General features: G+C 40.8%; 1 protein-coding gene across 2 annotated transcripts in view; it reads left to right on the top strand.

The window, feature by feature from the left end:
- LOC121318630 (plastin-3-like) overlaps positions 1-20,612 on the top strand; it is a 61,396-nt gene extending 40,784 nt beyond the window's left edge. For both annotated transcript variants that reach the window (XM_041255515.1, XM_041255514.1), the window contains 7 exons: positions 2,111-2,306; positions 11,699-11,777; positions 13,717-13,831; positions 14,676-14,809; positions 18,639-18,765; positions 19,003-19,127; positions 19,550-20,612. In XM_041255515.1, coding sequence (XP_041111449.1) covers positions 2,111-2,306; positions 11,699-11,777; positions 13,717-13,831; positions 14,676-14,809; positions 18,639-18,765; positions 19,003-19,127; positions 19,550-19,682 — 909 coding nt within the window. In that variant the 3' untranslated portion in view covers positions 19,683-20,612. The remainder of the gene's footprint in view (positions 1-2,110; positions 2,307-11,698; positions 11,778-13,716; positions 13,832-14,675; positions 14,810-18,638; positions 18,766-19,002; positions 19,128-19,549) is intronic.
- Positions 20,613-21,711: the final 1,099 nt, after the last annotated feature.

The raw sequence follows: 21,711 nt of genomic DNA, 5'->3' as shown, positions 1-21,711 counted from the left end.
AAACCTCAGAATGGAGTGTGGTAACCAGCGGTGTACCACAGGGATCAGTATTAGGTCCTCTGCTATTCCTAATCTACATTAATGATTTAGATTCTGGTATAGTAAGCAAACTTGTTAAATTTGCAGACGACACAAAAGTAGGAGGAGTGGCAAACACTGTTGCAGCAGCAAAGGTCATTCAAAATGATCTAGACAAGATTCAGAACTGGGCAGATACATGGCAAATGACATTTAATAGAGAAAAGTGTAAGGTACTGCACGCAGGAAATAAAAATGTACATTATAAATATCATATGGGAGATATTGAAATTGGAGAAGGAATCTATGAAAAAGACCTAGGAGTTTTTGTTGACTCAGAAATGTCTTCATCTAGACAATGTGGGGAAGCTATAAAAAAGGCTAACAAGATGCTCGGATACATTGTGAAAAGTGTTGAATTTAAATCAAGGGAAGTAATGTTAAAACTGTACAATGCACTAGTAAGACCTCATCTTGAATATTGTGTGCAGTTCTGGTCACCTCGCTATAAAAAAGATATTGCTGCTCTAGAAAGAGTGCAAAGAAGAGCGACCAGAATTATTCCGGGCTTAAAAGGCATGTCATATGCAGACAGGCTAAAAGAATTGAATCTGTTCAGTCTTGAACAAAGAAGACTACGTGGCGACCTAATTCAAGCATTCAAAATTCTAAAAGGTATTGACAGTGTCGACCAAGGGACTTTTTCAGCCTGAAAAAAGAAACAAGGACCAGGGGTCACAAATGGAGTTTAGAAAAAGGGGCATTCAGAACAGAAAATAGGAGACACTTTTTTACACAGAGAATTGTGAGGGTCTGGAATCAACTCCCCAGTAATGTTGTTGAAGCTGACACCCTGGGATCCTTCAAGAAGCTGCTTGATGAGATTTTGGGATCAATAAGCTACTAACAACCAAACGAGCAAGATGGGCCGAATGGCCTCCTCTCGTTTGTAAACTTTCTTATGTTCTTATGTTCTTATAGTTATTCTACTAGGAATAGTATTTATAACTGTATTGTGCCAATGATAAATAGCTCAGCTATGGATACTTTTTATTTTACTGGCATACAGACAATGGCATTCACTTCCAAACCATATTAAGAGTTTGACCAGCGTAAATGCTTTTAAGAAGGAGGTAGACATTTTTACCTAATAGGAGACTTCAGATGTAAGAAACAATGTCTTCCTGAATGCCCTTGCAACCCATATTATAACATTTTCATTTCAATATGTCATTTATTTTTATATATGGTTTCCACCCTTTTCATTTCAACAGGACCCCAATGGAAATAAGCCAACTTAGTTGACTTTTTGGGTCATCCTGGGTATTGGGTCGACATGCTATCTATCTATTTTAAACTGTTTACATTTTATTCAGTATTCTGTTTTCTTTTTTAGGAACAATGCATGTGAACCTTTACCAAATAAAAACAAAGGCGCTGTACATAGCAGAAAAAAAGAAAACTCACAATAGATTATATAGCATGTCACACATACAGTCATAAATCAGACCATTTAAATAACAGTATACGCATAATACAAAAGCAGAAAATTTAAAGTTACATTAAAAACCATTAAGAAAAACATTTTATAAAAGTGTGTTTTTAGTCTTGCCTTGAAAACTGTAATGGTCCCAGCTTCCCTGACAAACTAAGGCATTCCGTAATATCGGAGCTCTACAAGAAAAAGTCCTACCGCCTGTGTTGCTTTTGTTGGCCCTAGGAATAACCAGCAGCCCCGCATCCTGTGATTTCAGAGTGTGGTTTGGAAGATGCAGGGGTCAGTAACTCCTGAAAATAAGTAGATGCTAATCCATTCAGGGCCTTGTAAGTAAACAGCAAAACCGTAAATTCAATTCTATACTGCACAGGGAGTCAGTGTAAAGAGGCTAAAACTGGGGTAATATGTTCACTTTTCCTGGTTTAGTCAGAATTCTAGCGGCTGTATTATGAGCAACCTGCAAGAGGGATACCACACGTTTTGGGACCTAGAAAAAGGTACATTACAATAATCTGCAAAACTATGCACTATTTAGATGTTATATCCTTCAACAAATAGATCTAAGATCTGTGCTGCTGTTATTACCATGAACAGGAGAAGGATGACCTGAAGAGGGCGGAGTTCCTGCTGCAGCAGGCAGACAGACTGGGCTGCAGACAGTTCGTCACCCCAGCCGATGTGGTCAGTGGGAACCCGAAGCTGAACCTGGCATTCGTTGCTAACCTGTTTAACAAGTACCCAGCACTGACCAAGCCAGAGAACCAAGATATTGATTGGAAACTACTGGAAGGTAAGTCTGTGACTTGAAAGGAAATGGCAAGATATTGTTAACCCTTTAAGGACCAAACCGTTTTTCAGTGAGTTTTTTGGCTGTATTTGACTCTTCCTTTAAAAATTGACTAAAATCATTTTTACAGTAGTGTTTTTTTCCACCTAACATATATATCTTTTTTTAACATTATTTTATTATCCTGTATTCTGACCACAGGAACCTTACAGTACTTCCTGTTTGGGGGAAAAGTCATTGTTTCACCTGAGTGATGATATAATAAATAATATAATAAATGTTTAATCCTCAGGGTCTTTATAAACAATAATGGACAATACTCTCGATTTACAAAAAAACTCCCGTCCCGCCTCCCCCCCCCCCCCCCCCCCCCCCCCCCCCCCAAAATATTTAGAAATAAAATAGTTTCTGAAAACGTGCCTTATAAATTTAGTTCTTGAAACATTGTCTGATTATACCACTCTTTTTTCGAAATGTATAAACGTAAAAATATATATTAAAACACATGTTCTAATATAGTTAAGTCAAATACATCAGATTTACAGTGTTTTCCTGTTTTTTTTTTGGGGGGGGGGGGTTGCGTGCTGCTGTAAACTTTCTCCGCACTTAAACTTTCTCCGCAATTAAATGCCTGTCTCGGTAAAGTCACAAGAAAAAAAGACAAAATCGGGATGTGACGTTCAGCCCCTCCCCTATACAATGATATGGGTGTGATCTACTCTAAACACCACACTCCAGCTGAGGCGTGGTGATATTACAGTATGTCACACACTCTGAAGTGCCTTATTGTGCATATAAAATAGGTTAACTACTAAATTGAAAACAAAAGTAAATAATTAATTAACAAAAGCCCTTTTTATTAACTAGCCTTTTGCCTAAAACTGAGCTAAGAAAAAGGTTAAATTAAAACAAACAAAAAAAAATGATAGGTGTTGACTTGAACATCTATTAAAAGTGCAATTTTTCTTTATTTGAATAATTATGCTTTTTGTAATTCTTGGTTTGTGCATTACATTTTAATATAAAATATTGCTGGCCATATTCATTATGACACAGCACAAGCACGCAGACCCATCCTCACAAGACCTGCAACAGTATCAGGTGACAGTGATATTTTTTCATTTTCTATATGGGTTTCTATTAATGAATTTGTTATTTTAATATTTTTAATCAAATAGTGGTTAAGCTGCTCTTTTGTCAGTGGTGTTACTCATACCAAAAATGCAAATATTGGTTAACCACAGTCTTATTTGTTATTTGTTTTTGCTCAACATGTTTAAGAAAGGACTGTCTTCTAACAATTGTAAAAGAAGATTTGTGTAATTATTATTATTGCATTGTATGCTGTTTATCAATTTGAGCTGGCCCATTTTTCCTCTAATTTAAACAATAATTGAATATGTTTCATCAAACTTGCATAAGTATGTCCTTAATATGTTGTCTTTACAAGCAGGCATATTGAAATGATGACTATTTAGGTTGTGGCATTCTTGTTACCAGAACATCAATCCTCGGTGCAGTAACACCACTGACACAATGTAACACCAATGACATTGGCACATTGTTGAATCAACAAACTTAATTAATTTATGAACTGTTATGAAATATATCAAATTTTGAAAGCTCATGTATTAGTTTTAAAATACATTAAAAATGAGCAATTAAGATGTTTTATTCTAACAATTCAATCGTTTAAAATATTTTGAATACATTTTCTAAAGGAACAACTGTGCCTGTATCTTTTTTGTTTCTCTGCTGCACTTAATTTTGTCTTATCTGACAACTCATGTGATAAGATATGGTTATGAAATTGCAATACAGTAATTATAATATATGATAGAACCATCTGGCCAACTCCTCTCATGCTTGACTTTCCTCATTCTTCTCGATCTTTCCTCCTGCTTTTGACACTGTCGACCACCCTGTCCTCCTCTCCACTTTCTCTAGCCAGGGCATCTCTGGCACACCCCTTGCCTGGCTACAATTATCTTTCTTCATGCACCTCTACCATTGCCTTCAATAATCTCACTTCTCCGCCCCCCTCCCCATCCCCCCCTCCCCCCTGACTGTTGGTGTCTCCCAGGGTTCAGTCCTCAGACCCTTTACTATTCTCCCTGTACACCTCACCCCTAGAAGCTATCATTTCCTCATTTAACTTCCCCCATCATTTCTTTGCTGATGACACCCAGATTTTCTTTTCATTCCCCTCTTTTACCCCTGACCTGGCCTCCCATATAATAGCCTGTCTGGTCTCTATCCAATCCTGTATGGCGTGCCGTTACCTCCTCATCAACCCATCAAAAACTGAAATCCTTTTCTTTCCCTCCGCCTCTTCTCCACCACCCTGCCCCACCATTTCATTCCCCCAGTTGTCCCTCATTCCAACCCTCTCTGCTCGTATATCGCATATCCGATTCCACCCTCTCCCTTTCTGACCATATCTCAGCCATAACACGCACCTGATGTTTTCACCTATTCAACATCCGCAGAATACACCCCTCCATCTCCTTCTACACTACCAAACTCCTAGTCCATTCTCTCATTTTCACCCAGCTTGGTTATGCCTTTCACCACTTCAACAAATTCAAAATGCTGCTGTCTGTATTATATTTAACCTCCCCCACTCCTTCCACACTTCCCCCCTCTTCCTCCAGCTACACTGGCTCCCTGTTTACCACCGCTGCCTGTTTAAATTCCTTACACTAATATATAGATCTCTCCATGCCCTAGCTGAACTAATTTCCTATTATATTCCTCCTCGTCCCTTACGCTCCTAATCCCTACTGTCCTTCTCTGCCCCACCCTTTCCCTGTGCCCAATTCCATTTCCGTTCCTTCTCTCTTCTTGCTCCCCTTCATTGGAATAAACTCCCACTCATCATAAAACAGTCACTAAATCTACGCAGTTTTCGGTCCTCCCTTAAAACTCTTATTTCTTCTCTAGTCCATCCTACCCTTACTCCTGGCCCCCGACCTCCTGTTATGACCTTGCCTGCCCGATCCTGACCTAGCCTCTGGCCCTTGCTTTTTTATAGCTATTAATCTCCTCACCTTACTCCAATAATCTTACTCTCTTTCTTCACCCATTTTTTCAGATTGTACAAATTCTAAACACTTGTAAAGTGCCTTGGTTAAATGCTAAATAAATAAATAAATACTTTTTATGTTGAGCATTTGTTTAGGAGCTGGATAATGTTTAAAAAAGACACAAATAGTCAGTGATCTTCCCCATTATCAGTGGTGTTACCAGCAAGACCGGTAACACTACTGATGGTAACACCATGGAAAAATCTGAGGAACGAGAGATTTTCCAAGATGAAGACCATAGCCTCCAAGATAAAAAGTTCATCAACCCTTTATGTACTAGTGAAGTATTTGGTGTATTTGATATTTTTGTAATTATTTGATATAATTACATTTTCCCAGCAATAAAAGTAGGGAACACCACTGATGCTTTTAAAGTGTGACACACAAAATAACCATATAGTTCATCAAATTTATGGAAAAGTGCAAGGTTGTGCTCACTCACCATGTGCTCATCGTGCAAGCCCCATCTCCAATGACCTTTTGCAACAGTAAGGACTTCTTGAGGAAAATTGAGAATTTTCATTGTGATAACACCACTGACGTTAAAGTGAGTGACAAATTTTAATTAAACATATTTAAATAACTATTGAAGGCTACTACTTCGCCACATATCTAAACATATATTTAAATACACTTGTTTACAACCAAGCTTTAAAAAACTATCAAAATATATTTTTTTACACTAGAAAAATGTCATAACACCTCTGCTCATAATATGAGTGACGGCCAATTTTCATGCTCTCACTGACTTTGAAATGTAAAATAAATTTTACATTGCAGCTAAAAGAGTAGAAAATAAGGTGAATATTCATAAAGACCTTAATTAAACATATCAAAAGTATTTTGGCATTATGTGATTATTTGCCCTTTTTATCTGAATTTAATTACTATAAAGGTGGATGACAGCATTTGCCACCGCATTTGTAGAATGACCCATATATAAGTCGTACCTTGTTATCCATACCAGATTTGTGCTACTGCTTCACAGTGGTGAGAAAGACATTGTTTGCATTACCTGGTTACTTATCAAACTGACTGCAGTTTATGGCTGAACAACGTGGAGAACTTATGGGCCTGTGTTAAACAATTTAAGACAATGCAGGGCACAGTAGAAGAGATGATACAATCATCCCTGGACGAACGTATGTGCAGAGAAAGGTACGACAGGTATTCGATGTGTGTCTAAACATCCATTTAACCATGGTCTTTTAAGAGTGACCCAAATCTTTTTAAAAAGCTGAACATTTAAGATATTTTTCAAAAACACTTTATTTTCAGAATGGGATATGGAAACGCTGTAGTTCAGGGAGTAGGGGCAGGGAGCGGTCAGAATAGCGAACTTTTAATTGATTTTCTATTCACTTTTAGTTTTTTTTTCACTTCTTTTAATATAATCATTAGTGTCCGATCTCAGACTTATTCAATATCTCACGTACACTTCAGTTTCCTAAAAGGTCAACATTTACATGAATCTTGTCCGTCATATTTATTGCAATTTAATTCCAATATGTCTGCCTTTTTCTTTGTTTGTGTTTTTTTTTCAAAATTCTAGTGGCATATGGATATCTAGCAGTGATTTGACTCTTTTTGAAGAGAAATGCCAACCCATGGTAATAAGCTGTAATATCAACACTCCCATTTGACCTGTTGTGACAAATCATTTAAAATACCCATTTTATAAGCGTAAATCGCGTATATTTGCCCAGAATGCCCAGAATGACACTTCGCTTCAGTATGATCATGTTAACACCATCACGGTCCTTAAAGGGCTTTAAGACCCTCTTTGTTTTTGTGACACAGAAAGGCTGCTTTGCAGCTCAAACGCTGTTGGTAAGCATAGATAGCGAGGATATTGTATTAGAGCAGTATCCATTTTGAGTTGTATTAATTGGAACCCACGAAAACTTGTATAATAGATCAAGTTTGCTTTCTAGCTAATGGCTGTTTCTATCGTATATTAGAGAGGCTTCAATCAGAAAAAAATTGCACACACGTTAATTGCGTGTTTAACGTAAATATTCAGTATGCAAATGTAACGGGGCAGATGCAGGGCGTGAACCAGCGACCCCATGGACCACAAACGAGCTTCTAAACCACAATGGAACAGAGCCAAGATTATCTGCCTTCATGGTTTTAGAGCTTTCAACCTCATCTCACCGACAGGAGACAGAATCCGTAATGGCAGAGTGTCACAGAGTGTTTTTTTTGGTTTTATTTGTTTGTTTTTAGTAATTGTATTGTAAAATCAAACAGTTGAGAGAGAAATAATAATGCGTATCCCAACAGCTGACGTTGATGTTATGGCTCCACCTAGAGGCTATTGGTTATATTGCACGTACTTAGGTTCATTTTCAAACATAAGAAATTTTGCCCTTTTTTTTCTGGATTCTAAATAACATTTGTTAAGCCTGAAAAAAAAACACATTTATCAATCTATTTTATATAACGCCTTTCATAGTGGACCACCATCAGAAAATGCTTTACAAGATGCAGTAACAACAAGAAAATCCATAATACTTTAAATACAGAGAAATGCATAATAAAAGTTATACAGTGTGTATGTGTGTGTGTGTGTGTGTGTGTATATATATATATATATATATATATATATATATATATATATATATATATATATATATATATATACAGTGCCTTGCAAAAGTATTCAGACCCCTGACCAATTCTCTCATATTACTGAATTACAAATGGTACATTGAAATTTCGTTCTGTTCGATATTTTTTTTTAAAACACTTAAACTCAAAATCAATTATTATAAGGTGACATTGGTTTTATGTTGGGAAATATTTTTAAGAAAAATAAAAAACTGAAATATCTTGCTTGCATAAGTATTCAACCCCCACATATTAATATTTGGTAGAGCCACCTTTCGCTGCAATAACAGCTTTAAGTCTTTTGGAGTAAGTATGTACCAGCTTTGCACACAGTGTCGGAGTGATTTTGGCCCATTCTTCTTGGCAGATTTGCTCCAGGTTGTTCAGGTTGGTTGGACGACGCTTGTGGACCGCAATTTTCAAATAGTGCCACAGATTCTCAATAGGATTGAGATCAGGACTTTGACTGGGCCACTGTAGGACATTCACCTTTTTGTTCTTGAGCCACTCCAATGTTGCTTTGGCCTTGTGCTTGGGATCATTGTCCTGCTGAAAGGTGAATTTCCTCCCAAGCTTCAGTTTTTTAGCGGACTGAAGCAGATTCTCTTGCAGTATTTTCCTGTATTTTGCTCCATCCATTCTTCCTTCAATTGTAACAAGATGCCCAGTCCCTGCTGATGAGAAGCATCCCCACAGCATGATGCTGCCACCACCATACTTCACTGTAGGGATGGTGTGTCTTGAGGCATGGGCAGTGTTAGGTTTGCACCACACAGTGCTTTGAGTTTTGGTCAAAAAGCTCTATCTTGGACTCATCTGACCACAAAACCTTTTCTCACATCGCAGCTGGGTCACTCTCTTGCTTTCTGGCAAACTCCAGACGTGCTTTCAGATGGTACTTTTTGAGTAACAGCTTCTTTCTTGCCACCCTCCCATACAGGCCAGTGTTATGCAGAGCTCTTGATATGGTTGACTGGTGCACCATTACTCCACTCCCAGCCACTGAACTCTGTAGCTCCTTCAAAGTGATTGTTGGCCTCTCTGTGGCTTCTCTCACAAGTCTCCTTCTTGTTTGAGCGCTGAGTTTTGAGGGACGGCCTTTTCTTGGGTGGTGTGATGCAGCTTCCACTTCCTGATTATTGATCCAACTGTGCTCACTGGGATATCCAAACACTTGGATATTATTTTGTACCTTTTCCCTAATCTATGCATTTGTATTACTTTATCTCTAACTTTTGTAGAATGCTCTTTGGTCTTCATTTTCCTTCAGATTCACAGCCTTACCAATGATCCTTCAACAGTGGGGTTTTTATCCAGAAAATGTGACAGCAACTTTAATGGTTCACAGGTGGAGGCCAATGGTAAGGTAATTGTGTCCTCGTTAGGGCAATTTCTTTCATCGGTGCAAACTGGGAGCTTCCACAGCACAGGGGTTGAATACTTATGCAAGCAAGATATTTCAGTTTTTTATTTTTCTTAAAAATATTTCCCAACATAAAGCCAATGTCACCTTACAATAATTGATTCTGAGTTTCAGTGTTTAAAAATAAAATATCAAACAGAACGAAATTTCAATTTACCATTTGTAATTCAGTAATATGAGAAAATTGGTCAGGGGTCTGAATACTTTTGCAAGGCACTGTGTGTGTGTGTGTGTGTGTGTGTGTGTGTGTATGTATGTATGTATGTATGTATGTATGTATGTATGTGTATATATATATATATATATATATATATATATATATATATATATATATATATATATATGCCTAAATACAGTGGAAAGTGCATAATGCATGATAGTAGCATAATACATGAAATAGTACATTAAATACAGTGGAAAGTGCATAATACATGTGGGTCTTGAGGGTTGATGTAAAGTGAGCAACGGTCGGAGCATCACGCTTCATAGCTAGGAGAGAGTTCCAAAGAGTCGGAGACATGAAGCTAAACAAGCGTTCTTCAAGTGTAGATAACAAGCAGGCCAGAGTCGGAGGACCTCAGCTTGCAGGCAGGGACATAGTGAGTCAGCAGGATGAGGAGGTACTCTGGGCCTGTGTGATGAAGGACATTGTAGGTGAGCAGGAGAGAATAATCCTGAACTTCACAGGTAGCCAGTGCAGCTGGGCAAGACAGGGGATGATGTGATCACAATTTTTACATCTGGTAAGGATCCTGGCAGCGGCATTCTGAACTAGCTGCAGTCGGTTTGTGGTACGTGCCGGGAGTGCACTACATAGAGAGTTGCAGTAGTCAAGTCGAGAGGAGACAAATGCATGAGATGTAGGCATCAAAGGAGTGGTTGCTTCGTACTGTGGGAGAAGTCAGCAGCAGAGTTTCCGACACTCATGGCAGCTATATTGAGATTCTTAAGCAGACTTTTAGATCCTACTGGAAGGAGTTCAGATTTGCTAGTGTTCAGCCGAAGAAAATTGTCAGACATCCAGGCCTCGATGTCTTGAATGCAAGCCGCGAGCTGAACCATGGCAGGGGGACTTCCAGGGTCGAGTTTTAAGTAGAGCTGGGTTTGTCAGCATAGGAGTGAAACATGAGGCTGTGTTGGCGGATGAGGTCACCCAAGGGAAACATATAGATGGTGAAGAAAAGGAGTCTGTGTGTCTGTGTAACACCCGACCGTGCGTCTGTGTGTTTAAGTTAAAATTAATACAATTGTATTAGTTTATTATTGTTATTACTTTATTTGGCAGGCGCTTTTATCCAAGGCAACTTGCAGGTGTTATAGGGCAATAAAAGGTTACAGTGTAAAACAATATTTTAAATAGTGTAGTTTACAGTAAGTGAAAACACTACTAGAATACAATATGAGAGTAAACTAAGATTAGGATTAAAACAATTTGTATCTACAATGACAAGATAGTAGTGCAATAGTGTAAGGATAGTGCATCAGCTGAGCGTCCAGTAACGTGGTGCTGAGGCCATGCAAGTCCAGTGCAGGGTACGAGGGGTAGATCAAGAGATGTACAAGTGCAGTCTAAACAGGTTGAGGAAGTGCCAGAAGGCACTGAGTGATGGAGGAGTGCTGAAGTTCTCCAGTAGCTGGTTCCCCCATAGGAGCTAGGAAGGAGGAGTAGTAGGAGCGGGCATGGGTGTTTGGAGAGTGAGGGGAAGGCATGACCAGTCGGCCAGTAGAGGAGGAGCAGAGAGAGGCAGGATCTTAGGATAACGTTTGAGGAAAAACTATTTTTCTTTGATTCAGCTTAACTTCATCTCCAGACAAACCAGGATGCATTTGTTATAAAGGAACTATTCCCAAGTAATGTTGTTGAAGCTGACACCCTGGGATCCTTCAAGAAGCTGCTTGATGAGATTCTGGGATCAATAAGCTACTAACAACCAAACGAGCAAGATGGGCCGAATTGCTTCCTCTCATTTGTAAACTTTCTTATGTTCTTATTAAAACTGTAGGTCAAGAAAACAGAGTTTCAACACTGTAGGTTCTTTCAGTTGATGGGGCTGTACTTTTAAACTATTAAAATGTGAACCTGGTACAGGCAGAAACAAACAGAAGAGATCAACATGCGTTGTTGGATGTATGTTTTTTTTCTGCAGTAGTTTCGTTTTTCGAATTTTTTTTTAAACAGTAGCAGTATTTGGATAAGACACCAGTTTGGTGAATTTAATAAACTGCACTGTCGACTTCATAATAGTTGACCCTGAATTTGTTTTGGTCCCCAGGTGAGACCCGAGAGGAAAGGACCTTCCGCAACTGGATGAACTCTCTTGGTGTGAATCCACACGTCAACCATTTATACAGGTGGGTCTCTTCCCCATCTCTGTACAGGGGAGTCTCTTACCCATCTCTGTACAGGGGAGTCTCTTACCCATCTCTGTACAGGGGATTCTGTTACCAATCTCTATACAAGGGGGGGGGTCTCTTACCCATCTCTGTACAGGGGAGTCTCTTACCCATCTCTGTACAGGGGAGTCTCTTACCCATCTCTATACAGGGGGTCTCTTACCCGTCTCTATACAGGGGGTCTCTTACCCATCTCTATACAGGGGGTCTCTTACCCATCTCTATACAGGGGGTCTCTTACCCATCTCTATACAGGGGGTCTCTTACCCATCTCTATACAGGGGGTCTCTTACCCATCTCTATACAGGGGGTCTCTTACCCATCTCTATACAGGGGGTCTCTTACCCATCTCTATACAGGGGGTCTCTTACCCATCTCTATACAGGGGGTCTCTTACCCATCTCTATACAGGGGGTCTCTTACCCATCTCTATACAGGGGGTCTCTTACCCATCTCTATACGGGGGGGGGGGGGGGGGGTCTCTTACCCGTCTCTCTGTACAGGGGAGAATCTCTACCCCATCTCTCTACGGGGAGAATGACAGGGGGGTCTCTTACCCATCTCTATAGAAGGGGGGTCTCTTACCCATCTAATATACGGGGGGGGTCTCTTACCCATCTCTGTACAGGGGGGTCTCTTAGAGATCTCTATACAGGGGGGGTCTCTTATCCCCATGTCTATAGGTACAGGGGGGTCTCCAGAGAATCTTACCATCTCTATACAGGGGGAAGGACATGGGGTCTCTTACCCTGTCTCTGTACAGAATGGGGTCTCTTACCCTTTCTCTGTACAGGGGGGGTCTCTTTACCCAGAGTCTATACAGGGGGGTCTCTTATCTCCCACCAGGGAAATGGAGTTTCATACCCGTCTCTCAAAGGGGAGGGAGAGATACCCATCCCTATACGGGGAATGGGTAGAGATATGCCCCCCCTCTATACGGGGGAGGTATTCTTACCCATCTCTATACAGGTAGGGATATGTCTACCCGTCTCTATACAGGGGGGGTCTAAGTACCATCTCTAATATGCAGGGGGGGAGATATGTCTCCCCCCCCCCCAGAGAATGATTTGAGATATTACGGGGGTCTCTTACCCTTTGCACTGTTTGTATACATTTTATTTGTATTCATTTGTTTTCTATTACAAGTGAATGGCAGAGGCACCTTTTACTGAGCAGAAGTGAATTTTCCCGTTTTGTGCCTTCAGGTTTACTTAACTTATGGTGGTATGTTTCTAATGGTGTGGTGGTGTCTTTCTTTTACATTTTCTTATGTTTCTAATGGTGTGGTGGCATGTGGTGGAATATCCCGCCCCATTGTTTATTATTATTTATTGTTTTGTCCGGACAAGCGAGACGCCGTCCGCCAGGTTATTGTTTTTATTTTTAAATACCTTGTGAGGATGCATGACTGATCAGCTACTGATTATTTAACTAGCTGACAGTCACGAATCCTTATTAAACTCGTGCAGACTCTAGCCGAGGGGTAATAATAAGGTAATTAATTAATAGCTAGTTAATCCCTCGGCCAGAATATAAAAGCCTGCAGCTCTCTTCACTCAGGGTTGTGTGTGTCAGAGGAGAGATGTAAGTCTGTGGAGTAAAGGAAACGATTGCTATACGTGCTGGCTATAAACCAGCATGATACTTGTTTTCTTGCTGTTTATTTGTTTGGCCAAGTCACCTTTTTGTTTTTGTTGGTTTTGTTTACATCTTTTATTTTCTGTTTATCATTTAATAAATATACTGAGCGCCACAGCTCAGTTTTCATCCGCCATTACGTGTTTCGGTTTCTCTGTTCTTCCGGGTCTGACGTCACCACTAGTCATCCTGGTCACATGGCATCTTTTTTATTTTATTTTTTTTTTTTTATTACAGTTTGTTTTTGTCTGTTTTGCAGTGACCTACAGGATGCCCTGGTTATCCTCCAGCTCTATGAAAAGATCAAGGTTCCAGTTGACTGGAACAAAGTTAACAAACCCCCATACCCTAAACTTGGAGCCAATATGAAAAAGGTGAGCTGGGTTCCTCTGCTGAGATGGTGGAGTTGTGAATGTTTTGGGAGTTATTGGTTTATAGCTGCTATGTACAGCCTATACATTTGTCATTTATTCAGAGAGGTGCAATCAGCAACCGATACAGGAAGTAACAGTGTCTAGACTTCCCAAACGCAACTCAAAATATGTGCATACATATTGTACAATATATTCATATAATCTAATCAATGCTATCAATCATAAAAGTAAAAAAAAAAAAATATTAGTGCTTGTTACATTAAAAAATATAGACAGTTCAGCTCCTATTGTGCATTGTTAACTTGGACCTTTCCTATACTTTGTTCATTACACAGTTTTCTTTTTTATGTTTTCTTTGTTAGGATATGTTGAAACAAAATCCTGTCTCTGCAGCAGTTGCTGCATAGAGTAATATTTCATAATGCTTTTAATGTAAGATTTAACTTATATTACAGTACATGACTGAGTGATACAAGCAGAGGATACAAAGCTTTCAGTAATTTTCAGCTTCCTTGTTTATGTTGAGTTGATTATAATGGATCAGTTCAGTTATTCAATAATAATAATAATCTTTATTTTTATATAGCACCTTTCATAGTGGACCACCATCACAAAGCGCTTTACAAGATACAAGACTTAAGATTTAAGGCTTATTTTGCATTTTAAAAAATGTATTGTATACCAATATATATACATTTTAGTAGTATTTATTAATTTAACTTATTGTTTACGTGTACGAAAAACCCACAGGTCTACTCCTTCCGGTCGCCTGCACAACTTTTTTTTTTTTTTTTTTTTTTTTTTAAATTTTCACTCCTGACTAACATTATCCGTTCTCTTGCAGCTGGAAAACTGCAACTATGCGGTTGAACTGGGTAAACGTCCTGCTAAATTTTCCCTGGTGGGTATTGGTGGACAGGACCTGAATGATGGCAATGCAACATTGACCCTGGCTTTGGTGTGGCAGCTAATGAGGCGGTAGAGTACTTTTTTCCCTTCTGTTCTGTGCCTAATGTGTTGCACGTCACGATTTGATATTTAAGCTGTGGCTGTGCACTTAACCTGTTTTTACTTAATAAAATGCAGACATAGGTTTTAATGGTTAAACATTCTTTTAAAATTAACAAGTATTCATTTTAAATAATTCGTACCATATTGCAATAAACCAAACCTCTCCGGAGTAAACAAACCCATCACATTGCCTTGTATTCATTCATTGATTAATTCATTCATTCATTGGTTTCCTTTGCATGATATCTTTTTACAGTAATTCTGTTTTATAAACTAATAAGAGTATTTTTACCATATAGTACATTTCAAGTCGTGTTTATTTTGAATATTTGGCCCATCACTGTTAATAAATGAAATATAAGGGCATCTGTTTTTGCATAAGAACATAAGAAAGTTTACAAACGAGAGGAGGCCATTTGGCCTAGCTTACTTGTTCGGTTGTTAGTAGCCATTTGGCTGTGTGGGTGTGTGTGCTTCTCTGTTAGCTGTTGGTGTGTGTGCTCTCTGTTAGCTGTGGGGGTGTGTGTGCTCCTCTGTTAGCTCTGTGTGTGTGTGCTCTGTTAGGTGTGTGTTTGTGTGTGTGCATGCTCCTCTGTTAGCTGGGTGTGTGTGTGCTCCTCTGTTAGCTGTTGGTGTGTGTGCTCCTCTGTTAGCTGTGTGTGTGTGTGTGCTCTGTTAGGTGTGTGTGTGTGCTCCTCTGTTAGCTGGAGGGGGGGTGTGCTCCTCTGCTAGCTGTGGGTGTGTTTGTGCTCCTCTGTTAGCTGTGGGGGTGTGTGTGCTCCTCTGTTGGCTGTGGGGGTGTGTGTGCTCCTCTGTTAGCGGGGTGTGTGGTCGCCTCTGTTAGCTGTGGGGGTGTGTGTGCTCCTCTGTTGGCTGTGGAGGTGTGTGCGCTCCTCTGTTAGCTGTGGATGTGTGTGTGCTCCTCTGTTAGCTGGGTTTGTGTGTGCTCCTCTGTTAGCTGTGTGTGTGTGTGTGCTCCTATGTTAGCTGTGGGTGTGTGTGTGCTCCTCTGTTAGCGGGGTGTGTGGTCGCCTCTGTTAGCTGTGGATGTGTGTTGTGTGAAATTTAATTGCTTTAAATTTAAAAGGAAGTTGATGTGGAAGTAAATAAGGCAATTACTTCACAGAGTAATTTTAAAAGGTCCTTTATTATTTCACACACACACACACACACACACGCAGTTACATACACAGGTGCTATACTGCGAATAACGATATCCCTAACGGGACATAACCCAACAAGGTTACATACAAAGATTATATTAATCACAGATCAATACAATCCATGAGACGCAACTGAACTAATTCTTACCCTTCCAAGCGGATCGGGAGAGCCCTTCGACCCTGGTAAGAGAAAGCAGCTGTCTCCAAGAAATTACCGAGCAGGACTGCGCGCTAATCCTCACGGCTGACTCTCATCAGAGCAGAGGAGAACCCCGTCCTTTAAAACTTACCAAGTTAGGCTTTTGCATGCGAGAGAGTAATTGGCCAGATCACTCCCTCGAGGCTCGGCCCTCTGAATAAACTATTCCTTTCCCTAGAACATTCTAACCAAAACAAGTTATAGAAACGTGACAAAAACAAGTTATATAAGATATGGGGTTATTGTAGGGCAAGGGCAAAGATGAACTCGAACGCATTTCTAGAACTTTCTAAAACACACTTTTTTTTTTATTACAATGTGTGTGCTCCTCTGTTAGCTGAGTGTGTGTGTGTGCTCCTCTGTTAGCTGTGGGTGTGTGTGTGTGCTCCTCTGTTAACTGTGTGTGCTCCTCTGTTAGCTGTGTGTGTGTGTGTGTGCTCCTCTGTTAGCTGTGTGTGCTCCTATGTTAGCTAGGTGTGTGGTCGCCTCTGTTAGCTGGGGTGTGTGTGCTCCTGTGTTAGCTGTGTGTGTGTGTGTGAGCTCCTCTGTTAGCTGTGGGTGTGTGTGTGCTCCTCTTTTAGCTGTGGGGCTGTGTGCTCCTCTGTTAGCTGTGTGTGCTCCTCTGTTAGCTGTGGGTGTGTGTGCTCCTCTGTTAGCTGTGGCTGTGTGTGCTCCTCTGTTAGCTGTGGGTGTGTGTGCTCCTCTGTTAGCTGTGTGTGTGTGTGCTGTCTGTGCTGTGTGTGCTCCTCTGTTAGCTGTGTGTGCTCCTCTGTTAGCTGGGTGTGTGTGTGCTCCTCTGTTAGCTGTGGGTGTGTGTGTGTGCTCCTCTGTTAGCTGTGGGTGTGTGTGTGCTCCTCTGTTAGCTGTGGGTGTGTGTGAACTCCTCTGTTAGCTGAGTGTGTGTGTGTGTGCTCCTCTGTTAGCTGTGGGTGTGTGTGCTCCTCTTTTAGCTGGATTTGTGTGCTCCCCTGTTAGTTGTGGGGGTATGTGTGCTCCTCTGTTAGCTGTGTGCGTGCTCCTCTGTTAGCTGTGGGTGTGTGTGCTCCTCTGTTAGCTGTGTGTGCTCCTCTGTTAGCTGTGTGTGTGGTGCGCCTCTGTTAGCTGGGGTGTGTGTGCTCCTGTGTTAGCTGTGTGTGTGTGCGCTCCTCTGTTAGCTGTGTGTGTGTGTGTGTGTGTGTGTGTGTGCTTCTGTTAGTGTGTGTGCTCCTATGTTAGCTAGGTGTGTGGTCGCCTCTGTTAGTGGGGTGTGTGTGCTCCTGTGTTAGCTGTGGGTGTGTGTGCTCCTCTGTTAGCTGTGGGTGTGTGTGTGCTCCTCTGTTAGCTGTGTGTGTGTGTGTGTGCTCCTCTGTTAGCTGTGTGTGCTCCTATGTTAGCTAGGTGTGTGGTCGCCTGTTAGTGGGGTGTGTGTGCTCCTGTGTTAGCTGTGTGTGTGTGTGCGCTCCTCTGTTAGCTGTGGGTGTGTGTGCTTCTCTTAGCTGTGTGTGAGCTCCTCTGTTAGCTGAGTGTGTGTGTGCTCCTCTGTTAGCTGTGGGTGTGTGTGTGCTCCTCTTTTAGCTGTGGGGCTCTGTGCTCCTCTGTTAGCTGTGTGTGCTCCTCTGTTAGCTGTGGGTGTGTGTGCTCCTCTGTTAGCTGTGTGTGCTCCTCTGTTAGCTGTGGGTGTGTGCTCCTCTGTTAGCTGTATGTGCTCCTATGTTAGCTGGGTTTGTGGTTGCCTCTGTTAGTGGGGTGTGTGTGTGTGCTCCTCTGTTAGCTGTGGGTGTGTGTGTGCTCCTCTGTTAGCTGTGTGTGTGTGTGTGTGTGTGTGCTCCTCTGTTAGCTGTGGGTGTGTGTGTGCTCCTCTGTTAGCTGAGTGTGTGTGTGTGCTCCTCTGTTAGCTGTGTGCGTGCTCCTCTGTTAGCTGAGTGTGTGTGTGTGCTCCTCTGTTAGCTGAGTGTGTGTGTGCTCCTCTATTGGCTGTGGGGTGTGTGTGTGTGCTCCTCTGTTAACTGTAGTGGGAGGGGTGGGGGGGTGCTCCTCTGTTAGCTCTGTGTGTGTGTGTGTGCTCCCGTGTTAGCTGTGGGGTGTGTATGTGCTCCTCTGTTAGCTGGGGGGTGCTCCTCTGTTAGCTGTGGGTGTGTGTGTGCTCCTCTGTTGGCTGTGGGGGTGTGTGTGTGCTCCTCTGTTAGCTGTGGGGGGGTGGGGGTGCTCCTCTGTTAGCTCTGTGTGTGTGCGTGCTCCCGTGTTAGCTGTGGGGTGCTCCTCTGTTAGCTGTGTGTGTGTATGTGTCTGTGTGTGTGCGTGTGTGTTAGCTGTGGGTGGGTGTGCTCCTGTTACTAGGGAGACAATCGACACCCACCCACCCCCACCCCACACACACGAGGACACAATCGACCAACCCCCCCCACCCCACAATGCGTGTGCTCCTCTGTACTAACTCTCCCATCATGCCCTGCAGATACACACTCAATGTGCTGGAGGACCTTGGAGAAGATGGGGCCAAAGTCAATGATGACATCATTGTAAACTGGGTAAACTCGACTCTGTCTGCGGCTGACAAGAAAACCAAGATCCAAAGCTTTAAGGTACAGAACTTGTTTGGAATCCTTGCATGTATGAAATATGGGCTTCAATTCTGTACTTCCCATCTACTCTCTGGATGGACTAAAATGTGAATTTCGTAGGTTTGCCTATTGGCATAAAGTTTATTGCATTACATGCATTACATGTTAATTGTTAATAATGCACTATATATATTTCGTTGCTAGTGGCACTATGCTCTAGATCTTTGGGTTTTTTGTGTCATCTTGTTTTTTTAATAGGATAAAGAAATTAGCACAAGTTTGGCTGTTGTTGATTTGATTGATGCCATCCAACCTGGCTGTATTGACTATGATATGGTGAAGACAGGAAAGCTTTCTGATGAAGACAAGCAAGAAAACGCCAAGTAAGTGTCTGCATAGTATTGGTATATTTGTGTACTTAGCATTGGTGTATGTGTTCAGCAGTTTTTATTGCAAAGAAAATACCTGAACATCAGATAGTGTGAATTCACACCTCTGAATCCTCTGCTAAGGACAATACCCATACAGTAGCAGGGAGAGAGTGTGACATACATTGGTCCATCTCAGAGTTTTAGATGTCTAGAGAACCACTTATTCTGTAAAACCTTGTTAGTACTTCTTCAGCATGGGTCATTGCACGGTTCAGACCCAAGGGTTTATATTGAGGCATCTGTATTTCGGACCCGACCTCACATGTCACAGGGATAGTGATAGTGATAGCTGGTGATGGAATGTGTTATTGATTTACTTGTCTGTGGGTCTTCACTCCCATAGGGACTAACGCAAGCCCTTTCTTCCCCTACAGGTATGCTGTGTCCATGGCCCGGAAGATTGGGGCCCGGGTGTACGCCCTGCCGGACGACCTCGTCGAGGTGAAGCCCAAGATGGTGATGACAGTCTTTGCTTGTTTGATGGGAAGGGGGCTAAAAAAGGTGTAACGCAAACTAAAATAAACAAAACTGCCTCTCTCGTCACAAGCAAACGTCTGGCCCATAAGCCATTTGCTGGTTAAAAGGCTTTTGGTTTAGGAATTAGTACAACCGTCATTTAAATATTAAAGGACATTTCTAAAAAGTTTGCAAGACAAGAAGTGTAATAGGGGATGCTTGGGGTGGGACAGGGGGTTATGTGAATTAGAAAAACAAAATGGCGAAAATTCTCTTTCCCCAAGTTAGTATGGGTTGATCGGCTAAGGTACACATTGAAATGCATTCATATCACAGTACGCAAGAACAAGCAAGTGCTCATATGTGTCACATAAAGCCATGTAAGCAAACTTATACATTTTTTTATTTTATGATTTGCATGTTCGTTTATCTTCGTTTAAGGTTTAAACTTTTTTTTCTCTTTTTTTTTTTTTAATTTTTTTTTTTTTTTGTTACTTATACACCAGTTTACCAAAAAATTATTCATTCCAGGTAGAGGCTGTAGTCCATTCTACAGTTATGAACGCATTTTAGTATGTATCTTGCGTATAAATGTGTGTACTTTAGACCTGCTTTTTACAAAAAAATAAAAACTATGCATGAATGATCTCTGCATTTTTATTTAAAACAATATCTGCTATGAAAAATAAACGCTTTTATGGGTGGGAGAGGAGAGGAAAGCCAAAGGTTTCAGGGGTTGGGTGGATTAAGAAAATGGTTGAATTTTACCATTTAGAATCGGAAGATATTTTTTACAAGTGTAAAGAAGTATTGTCTCCACAGGTTCAAACCCAACGTTATGGAGAGTGTTCTTGTTTGACTGGCTGTATTCTGCTGTGTAACTGCTGGATAAAACTGTACTCCATTAACCATATCCATTTTAAGGAAAACATGTAACACAGTGGCTGTGGGTAAACTGAAATAAAAACTATTTACAGCAAACCACTTGAGTATTTTCCCATTCAACCTAACTGACCTCCAGCTACAGTGCTTTCACCCGGTATACTGCTCTGCAAAGATTTCCCTTGGCTGGTTTTAGATGGGGCTTTTACTTTTGTGGATTTTAGTTAAATTTTCTTTGCAGCTGCAATTCTCACACTGTAGTTATAGTGAGGAAGTGGTCCTTCTGCCTACCAGCTCCACTCCACCTGACTGGCTTTGTACACCAGGGGTGGATGTCTCTGGTCTGGAGGGTCATTCTACTCCAGGTACCTGTACTACAAGGAGTTTATAAAGTACTTGTGGACCTTGATGGAGGGTGGCTCAATAAACCATTGAACATGGCTGGAATGGCTAACTTGATCTATCCCCATTCTAGTCCTTCACGACAGTGTGGTGCAGCAATCTGGAGTTCTACTGTATATACAAGACACTAGTTACCTGTCCCCCTGTTTCAGAAGAGGGTTCACATACATTTTCACTTTCGAGCACTGTAGTTTCCTGCAACTGACCAGGCAGACTTGCTTTGAAAACTGTACATGCGTTCAACAACATTTTTATCATCCATAACTATTAGTGGTGCAATCGGCAACCTAATTTCCTATTAGGTTATCGTGTAGGCATTTATCAACGATAATCAATGCATTGACGTTTTATTTTTTCAAAATAACAAATTTGTTTGTTTTAAGATCCAATAACTAAAAACGCTTGTGCGTAATAATTAAACATAAAGACACAACTTAGATTCAAATTAGAACATTTCCAATTACTAAAAAAAAAAAGAAATACAAAGGACTTGAAAAGAATGTGTGCGTCCACATTAGATGTCCGTTTGACATTGTTATCATAATAAAAAATACTATATTGTAACAGAAGTCATTTCTATCTGAATTATAGGTGTTCATTACTGGTAACATTTTCTGTTAATTTTCTAAGAAAAGAAAATTTTCTAAGAAAAACATCTGAATTAATTTCAAATCCTGACTAATTTGGCTTCTTTTTATATAATATTGCCCTAACCATAAGCCCCAAAAATGACCAATCTTTGTGAGTTTCTTCCATTTGAAAAAAAAATAAAGAAAACATTTATTGCCATTATTTT

This window comes from Polyodon spathula, chromosome 7, assembly GCF_017654505.1.
Source record: "Polyodon spathula isolate WHYD16114869_AA chromosome 7, ASM1765450v1, whole genome shotgun sequence".
NCBI lineage: Eukaryota > Metazoa > Chordata > Actinopteri > Acipenseriformes > Polyodontidae > Polyodon > Polyodon spathula.
This window is presented reverse-complemented; position numbering and strand designations above follow the sequence as displayed.